This window comes from Phalaenopsis equestris, unplaced genomic scaffold (genome assembly GCF_001263595.1).
Source record: "Phalaenopsis equestris unplaced genomic scaffold, ASM126359v1 Scaffold000938, whole genome shotgun sequence".
NCBI lineage: Eukaryota > Viridiplantae > Streptophyta > Magnoliopsida > Asparagales > Orchidaceae > Phalaenopsis > Phalaenopsis equestris.
In genome coordinates this window covers 672,236-684,865 of record NW_018165377.1, presented here as the reverse complement: position 1 = coordinate 684,865, position 12,630 = coordinate 672,236, and the positions used below count along the sequence as shown (strand labels likewise).

Below are 12,630 nucleotides of genomic sequence, written 5' to 3'. Positions count from 1 at the left end.
AATTTGATGTCCATTGCTTATGACCTATTATTGTTAACATTTCATGCCACTTGTTGCTCAATTTTTGTTAATAAGACATTTAATGCTTCTTGGGCTAGAGAGTTCAAGTTCCAACTAGTTCACCAAGGTGGAAAAAATAGGTTTAAGATAAGCATAGAAGGTTTATCATTCAAAATCCTTCATCTTAGAGAGGAAAGCATATCACATAGAGTGAATACTAGAATAAAAATGAAAAAGAAGACATCATGTACAGAGTTTAAGTGATTCATCATGGCAGCCTACATGACTCATCTACTATAGTATGACTCATCCACTATAGTAGGAAGAGGAAGATTTGAATTATTACCCAAATGAATGAATTATAATAATTTATTCACTCTTTCTCTCTCTCTCATTCTATAATTGAGCAAATTTTATGCTTATGTTCATCTATGTAGCCTTGCATATCACAAGAAAAATTGAGTATTTACGCGCACTACGGCAGCGTCCGACGATTCTAAGTAGAAAGTGACAAAGTAGCCACAAACAATTGAATATATGATGGTAGCAAACCAAGTGCTCCATGTTGTGGGCCAGAGAATAATCCTACACCTATTGATATGCATCAAATATTTAGATGATTGTAGGTAGTTATGATCCATTGACTACTAGAGATTAATATAATGAAAATAATATGGTGCTACAAAGAAGCTTCTTAGAATGGTGGTCTCTCATAGGAAGTAGCCACATGTTGTCTCCTAACAAAACCAAAGTCTGTTATGACAATTATGGCAACATCAAAATGAAAAGCACAATCATCTTGCAACCAACTAATCCAATAAAATAACCCCAAGTATTCTAAGTGGTTTACTTAATGTTGATTTTGTCAATTGCTAATCAATGATTTGATGCCAAATGGCTTAGCACTAAATTATTAAATAGTTTACAATTTGATTACAAGAATCACTGGAAAATATACAGATAGAGTCAATAAAGAACATAATATCTATAGAAATATGAAAATATAGATATAACAACTAGAATTATCATATATTACAAAAGCTCTTCCTCAGATTTGAAGCCATGAGGTCTCTTCTTCCTATTTTGAATCTCACCTAAAACTACCTCACAAGTACTGACCTTTCAAGCATTTTCATTCCATTCACATCTCAAAATTTTCAAGGAGAGAAGCCAAAGTACCAAATTGCATACTTATCCTTATAGAACACAAACTTACAAAAGAGAAAATAGGAAAAAAAAAGAGGGGGGAGGAAACAAAAAACACAAAATATGGTCGTGGAGCCAAGGATCTATAGTGTACAAAATGAAGCTATGGAATGAGTTTTCAAATCATGGTTCTTGGCTGTTTACTCTGTTGTGAAGCTCTAACATCTCCTGGTGGTTTGGGTCGACGGAAAGGGCGGCTCTGCAGTCGCGAAGAGCTCCGGCAACATCTCCGATGTGCTCGTGAAAAGCCGCTCTCAGGTGGAGCAAATGGAGGTCGGCTTTGAAGGCGATTGCTCTCGTTAGCTCGGCTATCGCTTCGGTTTCCTTGTGGCTATCCATCAGCACTGTCAAGATCACAAAATATTAACAGAGATTTGAGTGAGTGTGTAGAAAATGAAACTTTAGGACAGATATATAAATATATAAGAATTGTATGTTATGTATGTAAATGCCCCTTGAAAGAAATGTCATGCATCATATATGGAGCAAGAATCTTTACAAAATCCAAACTTTTTAAATAAAAATTAAAGCTTTTATGGTTTTAAATCTTATCAAGCACAAAGAACCCAACTAGAACTCTGCCACACATTAAAACTATGGGACATTTACATACATACCGCCCGACTCTTATGTTTTTAAGCATCGAACACCTAAATTTTACTTCTTACGTTCATACCACCCAAATCTTTTACATCACATAAAGAATACCACTATTTCCTTCTGATTTCTTCTATTGTCTCCTCAATCTAGAATAAGGAGACATGCATACATAACACTCAATTCTTCAGTATTTACATACCTAACACCTAAACTTCAATTTTTACACTTTTTAGAAGTAAATAGTAGTAGTATTTTTCGATGTGATACGAAATATTTGGTTGGTATAAATGTAAACGGTAAAGTTCAGGCGTTACATATGAAATACATAGGCATCGGGCGATATGTATCTAAATGCCGCTTTAGGATAATTACTGAATTGTTCAAGTCAAAAAATGAAAAAAAAAAAAAAAGGGATAAAATCTAACCTGCGGCTCGGTATCTATAGGGATAAACACGGAGCGGGTCCAATTTGGTCACCATTTGCAAATCCGCCTTTGTTAGCTCGCGATCACAGTACTCGGACCTCTTCTCATATGCCGAGGCCGTGTTTCGAGCCTTCTCTATCAGCTTCGTCATTTCCTCGTAAGCCGAAGTCCTATTGTTCTTCAGAAAATGCACGCGAGCAAGTCCCTGATGAGCTCTCGTGTGCTGAATCTTAAGAGCACTAATATAACAGTCTGCCGCCAGATCGAGCTTCCCACAGTCGACATATACACTGCCGAGATTGTTCAAGGCCTGCAATATAAATTTTCAGTAACTTTACATTAGAAAATGGAGTGTGTAATGTAATAATAGCAATTGTTCTTTCAATTTTACTCCTTTTCATTGTAATAATGCAACATTTTGTTTGGAGACTAGCTCTCAAGCTAAGAGGTTTTTAATTAGATAAACAAAAGGTCAACTGGCATGACATTACATCTTTTGCAATATTTATCACTAAAGTACCATTTAATTCCCAAAATTCAATTTTTACATATTTGCCGCCTCACCTATGTATTAAAAGGTATGTTCCACTTTCTAAAAGTTAAATTGGTGGCATTTTTTGTGAGGTGAAATATTTGAGAGGTATAGATGCAAAAAGTAAAGTTCTGCTATTAAATTCCAATGTAATTTTCATAACCCAAGAAGAAACACATGCTGGATTGTGTGCCAGAAAAACAGACGCAATTTGTTCATAAAAACATCAATTTTAATGAGAAAATAGCTAAAAGGTGATTAACATGGGATTAGATTTAGTAGAATCATTGAATATCTATTGTAAAAACCCAATTAAATCACATCAGATGGGTGAGAACTTAGAACTAATACTCAAAATGAAACACCAACACACATAACTTGCTGTGGTAACTTCAGAATCTAAGGAAGTCTATTTTTGCAGCCAACAATGTGTAAGAGTTATCGGCATAATTCATTATGATATAAATATTAGAAATTTGTCTAATATTTATAATAGGAATAATAGCATATCCTCATTATAACGATCATTTATTTTAGAAAGAGTACCATACATACCACTCAATGTTATACGAGAAAAAGGTATGCGCGCAGAATTCACACCAAGAAAGAGAGAAAATGCAAAGAATAGAAATTTGAAAACAAGAAAAGTAAAGAAATGGAACATTAAGTAAAGAAAGGAACAAGATACAAGAATTTGCTACTCTCGCAACCGATCAGAATATAAAAATCACTTGCCAAAGAAACGACAAAGAAAAGAAATCCGAGATGTCACCACAAAACATATAGATACACTTGCCACCACCCAACGTCATAACCGGAGACACGTTCCCATCCAGGAATCACAAAGAGAGCCCTAGCCCTCACACAACTCACATGAACCAAAGACCTCTCTAATAAAAACACAAGACCACCTATTTATAAACACTGAGGACCACCACCTTATTACAAGTCTGTCATCCAAATAGAAAATACATAAAAAACTGAACTTTAACATAATATGGACTCAAATGACTCGACCAACCTACTCCGGATCAAGATTAAGATACTTCGTATCATAATGCCTATGTATTTACATATTTAATACATAAACTTCAAATTTTTACATAAATGGCACATTGCCTATGCTTGAAAAGGTATATTTCACTTCTCAAAAGTTAAAATAGTGATATATTTGATGTGATACGAAAGATTTGGGTAATATAAAAGTATAAAGTAAAGTTCAGGTGTTATTATATATAAAAACACAAAGGAATTGGGCGTTCAGTATGTAAATGCCCATTTATTTTATTGAAATGTTCTTTACCATTCTATTCTATTGCCCATATATAGGCACTTTTGTGTCCACATATAATTTCAACTTAATAAAAATAATTACAATTCTAGCTTTTATATCACTATGGTCTGACATAAATAAGAAATTTAACCCAATTATTGAAGTTAGTTTTAATCATATGTTGGGAACTTAAATAGTTTATTGTTTTCCTTTCTACATCCATCTGTATAAGAAAACAAAATTCAAGCATGCTTTTAATGTATAACTAAAATTAAGCAAATTCTAATGGAGTAATAAGCACGAAAGCGCATTCTCGTCTTAAAAGGCAACGAGTACCTGACCCTTTCGAAGCCTATCCGAAGGGCATTTCAACGCATTCTCAAGAAGTGAAATAACAGTTGCAGAACACGAAGGATCTGTGCTCGAATCCGCTAAGGCATAGGCTTTCAAAAAGAACGCCTCAAAAGACCTTTGAATGGAGATTGACTCCTCTGCTTTACGAAGCCCTTCCTCACAATGACCCGTATCATATAAAATCCATCCCTCATAAACTAGACGGTCATGTTCATTGGCTGCATGCTGCCGTGCAAGCTGCAAGCTTCGCATCGCCGCTTCCGGACAATTCAATCTATCAACCAAATTCACAAGTTTTCGCTGTATTATTTCAAGCATAATCTCATTCAGCATAACATGTATATGTAAAAAATAGTTCGCGGATATACCTGAGCAGAAGCAATGACTGCCTAAAGTACAAAACTCCTTTTGCGGCATCTGGTGCCTCGAGCATTTGATATATAACCGAAAGAGATCCAATATCGTCCACTGCTGACCACCGCTCGTAAAGTTGAAGCCAACAATCAGCAGTCGTCCACTGCTCAACGTGTTCCTGAACGAGCGTTCGTAACTGAGACGAAGCCACTCGTCCTTCAAACATTCGATAATCCGGCGACAAAGTAAGGATTGCTTGAACGTCCCGAAGCGCAGATCTATAATCTTCGAGTGCCAAATAGAAACAAAACCGAAGTTCCAAACAATCGAGAGCTAATTTGAAACCCAAAATACGATTAATTTCCATAAGAGCTGCCTCAGCGCTTTGCCTTCTCATCAAGAATGATGCCCGAAACATGTAAGGATAGAGAAGAGTGGGATCTAACTCAGTCGCCTTATCGAGATCTTCCCATTTTTTGTCCCCGTCGACGTACAAAGATCGCTCCATATACATCCAACCGAGAGGATTGAAAGATGAAATCACCGCGCTAAGTTGTTCATAGGATGAATGCCTATCACCCTTAAAGCAAGCAACTCTGGCCAAACCAGCGACTGAATAGATATGTCCAGCAGCGACAGCGGCGCCAAAAAGACGTTCTGCTTCATCATACTCCTTTCGTAAGAGCCTCACACAGGCGAGTTGATGAAAGGCTATCTGCTTCTGCCGGCAACTCACGGCAGACTCGACCAACTTCTCCAAAAAGGAAGCTGTAATCTCTGATTTTGGATTAGTATTCATTGAAACCTCACTTAATAAACAGTAGAGTGAGAATGAAGCATGTCCAGCCATGATGAACCTTTGCTGCTTATTAGCAGTAGAGAAGATTCTAATAACTTGTTCATCATTCATACAATCAGGAAGATCTCTGAGGAAAAATTGGAGACAAGATGCAGCGAGAACGGGAGAATTTTCCTCCAGTGCGCACTCCATGAGATCCACAGCATCTTGCCTTGAAGAAACTAAAGAAGCCAACTTTCTGTCACATGCCTCTTTGAGGCTCTCACAACAAAATTTATTTGCAAATATCAATATTTCTAACAAAGTATCTAGGGATAACAATTCATTTATGCTTCCCGAAAAACTGAAATTGCATATTGCTCTCATGGCTGAGGTTGAGATGTTATTTTCAGACATATCAATTACTTCTTGAATCGATTCGCTGAAACACCCATTAAGCATGGTGTTGAATGGAGGGGACAAATCTGCAATCTTTTGCCGATCACATGCTATATATTCTTCTCTTAAGCGGAAGAAAATGATATTGGATGGCTCTATTTTACCTAAATAACAGGAGCTCATTGCCTCAGAACCCTGAGGAGGGATTTCAGGGCCAACACCGAGCATTCTGAATTCCTGCGAACATTTACCACATGATGAAAGAAGATCAGAGATGGGTTCTTCACCCTTCTTCTCATATTTGAGCCATGCTCCAAAGATAAGCTTCTCATAAACTGTGGTTGCTGTCTCCCAAGCAGAGCGCAAGCTCCTCTGGAGCAATTTAACCTCTCCAAGACCCCTAAAAACCTGAAATTGAAGCAAGTATACCTCTGATTTCTCATGAGGCAAGCATGATTCTAGCTCTTCATGGATCTGGGCCAACACCTCCACATAATCAACCGGCTTGAAGAAAGGGAGAACAGGAGGCTCTGCAACCCTGATAAGAGACTCACTGCATGACAATGAAACAAATAAAAATTCAAACTTTAGAAAAATATAAGCAAATATAGCCTAGAAATGAAACAAAAGGTTTATAATACATACATAGAAGAGGGGGAGTGAGACGAAAACTTGGAAATTTTTCCCCTTTCCACCTGCAGCCATGACTGAGGATTCAACGTCTGAACCTGATTCTCCTTAATGGTGTCAGCATGGAATAGGTTCCTCATGGCACATAGAATCGAAGAAAATGCCCAAAGCTCCACAGTATCAGACCTTAAATCCGCTCTTAATCCTCAACAAAATATCTCACCAATGAAAAAACAAAACCAATAAATGGAGCTCCTTTAGCCCCCTAAAACCTCAATCAAGCCAAAAGTGCCGCCTTTGCAATAACTAAGGAGAAACAAAGAGACAACGATCGATCTGCAAAAACCCCCTTTCTATTCTCTTCGTCTCTATCCAAAACCCCAATAAATCCTTCAAGTTCCAACAACCCTCTCATTCAGAACAGACAAGTAAAAGAGCCGCCTTTCCTCCACCTCAACATCAAAAAACAAAACCTAGAAATAAATACTCCCCCAATTCCACCCCAAACTCCAAAAACACAACAGACTTTGCAAGATTCCAGCTTTAAAAACAAAAGAACAACACAATCCAACTACTGAAACTGGAACCTAGTAGAAAAAAAAAACTCCACCTTTGATTGAAATCTCAGCCCAGCATCAGCTGAAAAACAGATATTGTGTCAGGGAAGACGAATCTGAAGGCGCTGCTCCCTTCCCATCGATCTCTGCTGAACATAAATGCTGGCACAGGTCATCCTTTCATCGCCCCTCGCCTTTTTTTCCATACTGTTCTTCTTTTTAGGGCGAGCGACAGTGACAGGCAGAAGCCGCAGAATTGCAAATGGAGTTAGGAGAAAAATTAAATAAATAATAAATTTGGGGATACTGTCGAATTTGCAACTCCGTCCGAAAATTTTATACGTAGAAAGTTGCCGTAATTTCTGTTCTACCTTTCTCCTTTTGATCACAGTCTTACGCTCATCCAAATTTTTTGTTTTTTTCTTATAAATTGTTTCATGTAAGCTTCACCAAGTGGGAAGCAATATTTTTTACCTGCCATTTTTTACTTCTTAATTTCTATTATTTTATTTATAATTATCTTTTTATTCTGTTATTCAATCTTAAATATTGTACTAATTAGATTATTCACACTGTAAACAATATAGTTATTTCCACCCAACTCGCAAAATATAGTCTTTAGGGCTGCAAGTGAGTCAAACCAACTCGTGAACTAATTAAAGCTCCGCTCCATAAGTGGTTTGTGAACTGAGCTCGATGAGCTAACAAGTCAAGCTCAAATTAGCTTCGATGGACTTGTTTGCTCGTGGGTTTGTTCGTTTTGAAAAGTATTAATATAAAATATACTTAAAATATATTAAATTTGTAAATTTCTTCTTTAAAGTATTAAAAATATTTAAAAAATTAATTTTTTAATATTATATTAAGTAATTTATTATTATTTCTCGTTTAATTGTTCATTATACTTATTATTTTATTATAAAACTTTCTTAAATTATAATATTTTTTTTATATAATACATGAATCTGCTCGTTAGCCGGTTCGAACTCGTAAATTTAATCTCGAGCTCAAACTTGAACTCAATAAAATTAATTAAACTCAAGCTCCCACTCAAATGGAGTCGTTTACACTCTTAAACATCTTTGTAATAATTTTACACTCTTTTATCATTCACTTTTTTCTTTCAATATAATAATTTAGCCAATTAAAATATATGTAGTGGTTTGATGATGTGAATTGCGGTGAGCGTCGCTAATGCAGATTTGAAAAATAAAAAAGTATTTTAAAATTTATTGTTTATGAAGAAAAATATGAACTTTAAAGCTAAATTATATTTAATTTAAATATTTTAACAAATTACATCACAAAATTATACTGAGTTTCTAAGAAAGCCATTGGACGTGGATAAAGAGATTTTCTACTGCAATGGAAAAAAATATTGTATCAGAACTCCACACATAGAGTTACGTGCGGAGTCTAATGAAATCATGTCACTTGGATGTGATAGAAAAAAAATCGGCCCGATAACACTGGAAATATTCCTCCCATGTTATTCCGTGTTATTCCGGTGTTATTGTGTTCTGAGAATATTCTCGGTATTCTAATAGCACAATAACACATCAATAACACTTGAATAACACACTATAACACTTTAATAACACACAATAACATTTGAATAACACATGAGGAATATTCTCTTCTGTTACCAGACAGATTTTATTTTATTTTTCTGTCACCGTCACGTGGCGTGATTTCATTGTACTCCGTACATAACTCTACATGCGGAATCCTGATGTAATATTTTCTCACTGCAACGAGGATGCACAAACATGTATTACATCAATGAGATATTATTCTAAATAAGGAATATAAATTATATTTAATCTATAATTATTATAATGAAGAAGAATTTTTTTTTAAAGTAGACGGTTTATAAAATAAAAGTTTTTTTTTTTTTTTTTTTTTCGAAGGATAAGAAAATGTGAGATCTCATAAAATAAAAAATACTTAGATATTTTAATCAACTTAGATATAGTAAGCATGATATATAAGATTAGTGGCTATTTTAGATGATTTTCCACAAATGTTTTGTAGAATATAAAAATGAGCACAATTAAATTTATAGTAAATTCATTAAAGAAATAAAATAAAGTTAGATAAAAGTAGATGCGTAATGATAAAGCAAATAGCTTTGGAGAATATATCTGCTAAGATTGAAGAGTTTTGACTTTTTAGAAGAGCAAAAGTCAAAACATTTTTAATTAATAAAAGCTTAAAGATTAAATATGAAATTAATGGAGATAAAAGTGTAGAAAATAGGCTTTAAAGGCCAAGAAATGCGTTGGATATAATAAGTAAATGGACACACCTTATTAAATTATGCTCACATCAAAGAACTAAAATAACTTTATAAAAGAAAAATTAATTATAGAGGAATTTATATATATATATATATGTACAAGGCGGCAACTAATAGAAAAGTATGCATGTGTTGAGCCTAGCCGGTCACTGTGACTCAAGAATCAACTACTATGGTTGTTCTCGCAATGCAAGGTCTGATCAAGAGCCGATTTTTCCCAATGTATGAATCAAACCCTCTGATACTTCTACTCCATACGTTGGAGCAGGTGGTGTCAGATATAATAAGAACCTTAGGTGTTCAGTAATTTTTGATCAGTTAGTGGCCTCAAACTTGGTGTGTCATGACTTTATATTATGTTGAAGATGCTTCGGATCCAATGGGTTTAAGCAAGGTCCTGGTTATGTGAGCAAGGGATGACTAGGTGGTTGAAAGAGAATCAACCAGCTAGCCTTAGGTGGTCGAAAGAGATAATCAACTAGCTAGCAAGGGTGGTGTGGATCGATCAAGAGATCTTCATCCCCCTGAGACGCTTGTGGGGGAGTTCATTTAACAAGCTCGTGGGAATAGCGAGGTGTTGGTTGATCTCCCGAGCAAGATTGAATGCTCTTTTTCACAAGAGGCGGGGATTCAATAGGGCTCGGAGATACACGACTTGATTACGGCAAAGTGTGGTGCAGTTGGAAGGAGGGATGGGGGTGATAAAGCAGGCGACAATTATTTTTCAGCGTGAGCTTGTAGATTTGCTTGGGTTGCCCATGCCCATACTGGATGAAATAAGTTAAGACATTTTAGGTCTGGAGGCGAGTTTTTGTTTCAAAGATTGCATCGACTTGTTCATGTCTCAGTTGAGGTCACATCAAACCCCTATATTGGGTATTTTCTCTCATCGGGTTTAGAGTCTAGAAGAGGACTTTTATTGATAGTTTTATTTGTAAAATAAATCTTTGCTTTTCAAGCCATTTCTTGCTATGCAATTTCTCAATTTTTTTTGAACTTTCAATGGACTTTTTAGCATCCGCCCTCCTTGCTACCATTGGGAGTGTTCTATTTCTATAAAAAAGGTTACAATGGCGATAAACACACTTTATTTGTTATCTTATTCCACAACTATATTATTTTTTGCTTGCAACATGGCTCCTCGCCACTATTTTCTGATGACCTTCATGATCACTAGCATTTCCGACTCATCTAGGATGACCATGGATAATTCATGGAGTATCAAAAGAGCCACGTCTTTAATCCTTTTATTCACTTATTTAATCCTTTTATCCTTTTATTTTCTCTCATGGGGTTTAGAGTCGAGATGAGGACTTTTATATTTGTAAAATAAATCTTTGTTTTTCATGTCATTTCTTGCTATGCAATTTCTCAATTTTTTTGAACTTTCAATGGATTTTTTAGCATCCGCCCTCTTTACTATCATTAGGATTGCTCTATTTCCATAAAAAGGGTTACAATGACTACAAACACACTTTATTTGTCATCTTATTCCACAACTATATTAATTTTTAATTGCAACATGGCTCCTCGCCACTATTCTCTGATGACCTTCATGATCACTAGCATTTCCGACTCATCTAGGATGACCATGGATGAATCATGGAGTATCAAAAGATCCATGTCTTTAATACTTTTATTCACTTCTTTGATGTCAGTTAGGACAAGAAAGCTAATACCCTTAATGAAAACGAGTTCGTGATTTATATGGATCAATAATGACTAGGTCTCCAACTTAGAAGAAACTTACGAAATTATCCAAAAATGTCATAATTTTGATTTTGGGTGACATTTGGTGTTGATAAAATAATATACAAAATTTTGTAATTTGGATTGAATTAACCTACAATCTTTAGAGATGTTAACAGTTATATCAAAATTTGTGATCAATGTCAACGAGTAGGCAATTTTTCTAGGAGAAATGAGATGCCCCTCAATTATGTGTCGGAAGTTGAGATATTTGATGTTTGGGGATTAGATTTCATGGGACTGTTTATACCATCTTTCACAAATTTATATATATATTGATAGTAGTAGAATATGTATCTAAATGGATAGAAGTTGTTGCTTTACCTCGATGTGATGCTCAAATTATTGCAAAATTTGTAAGGACAAGTATATTTTGTAAATTTTGGATGCCTAAATTGATCATAACTGATGGAGGAAGTCATTTTAGAAATGCAATAATTGAGAAATTATTGAAGAAATATTGTATCAACCATCGAATTGCTACTATTTATCATCCTCAGACAAGTGGTTTGGCTGAATTATTCAATCTTGAAATTAAAAGTTTATTATAAAAAATTGTGATTCCAACAAAATGGATTGGTCAGTCAAACTTGATTATGCTTTGTGGGCTTATAGGACTGCATATAAAACTCTTATACGAATGTCCCCATATATGCTAATATTTGGGAAAACTTGTCATTTACCAGTTGAACTTGAGCATAAAGCATATTGGGCTATTAAGAAATTTAATTACAATTTACAGGATGTGACCAAATTTGAGATTTTCATGTCTATTTTACACTGATTTTGATGATATTGCACTTTAAATAAATGTATTTTTGATGTTTTGTAGCAAGTTTGTTGAATTATGGTCATTGGAGCAAAAAGATGCACAAATGAGCAAATTTGAAGTAAAAAAAGACCAAAATATGAAGATTTAATCTTAGCCGCCGCCGCCGGTGAGCCCGACGCCGCCGACGACGAGTTTTTCCCAAGAGTCCAGAATTAAATATTCTAGAAGGCCGCCGACGGTGCCATCAAGGCCGCTGACGGTGAGCACGTCGGTTCTCTCAACAGATGCATTGAATGTGGACAGTTTTTGAAGGGACACTTGGGCAACTCTTGAAAACTCTTCTACAACTTTAAAAAAAACATTGAGAGGCTGAAAAAAGTGGGTGTTCACGTATGTCCACGTGTGTGTCCACGGGTGTCCGCTGAGTCTTTGTTGTTTGTGGTGCCCATTAGAGTGTAGAGAGTGGTTAGTATTGTGAGGAATTCTTCGAGAGATTGTAAGAGTGGAAGGAGAGTGAGAGATTTCTTCCTCCTTGCCGCTTTGAAGGAGAATTCTGTGTGTTGTAAAGAAAGGAAGAGATTTAGAGGAACTTCAAGGAGTTTACTTGGGGAGGAATTAGAGATAAGTTGTATTTACTTATTGAAGTTTGTATGACTTTGCTTTTATATATAAATTCCAAGTTTTGTCGTATCTTCTCCATGA

At 35.4% G+C, this 12,630-nt stretch overlaps 1 protein-coding gene across 1 annotated transcript; it reads right to left on the bottom strand.

Moving 5' to 3' along the window:
• Positions 1-972: 972 nt before the first annotated feature.
• LOC110032402 (ETO1-like protein 1) lies at positions 973-7,374 on the bottom strand. The gene is made up of 5 exons (XM_020736031.1): positions 6,567-7,374; positions 4,759-6,474; positions 4,373-4,664; positions 2,232-2,541; positions 973-1,550 (listed from the first exon to the last, which is right to left on the bottom strand). Exons 1-5 carry the CDS (start codon positions 6,689-6,691, stop codon positions 1,330-1,332), a joined length of 2,664 nt encoding a protein of 887 aa, XP_020591690.1. The 5' UTR covers positions 6,692-7,374; the 3' UTR covers positions 973-1,329.
• Between the last annotated feature and the right edge of the window lie 5,256 nt (positions 7,375-12,630).

What these genes read in the sequence shown, in the direction of transcription:
- LOC110032402 (XM_020736031.1), bottom strand. Translation starts at nt 6,691, where the DNA reads ATGAGGAACCTATTCCATGCTGACACCATTAAGGAGAATCAGGTTCAG. An exon ending in TCTCACTCCCCCTCTTCTAT is followed by an intron (nt 6,475 to 6,566) that starts GTATGTATTATA and finishes ATTGTCATGCAG; the next exon opens with TGAGTCTCTTATCAGGGTTG. An exon ending in ATAGGCTTCGAAAGGGTCAG is followed by an intron (nt 2,542 to 4,372) that starts GTACTCGTTGCC and finishes TTTATATTGCAG; the next exon opens with GCCTTGAACAATCTCGGCAG.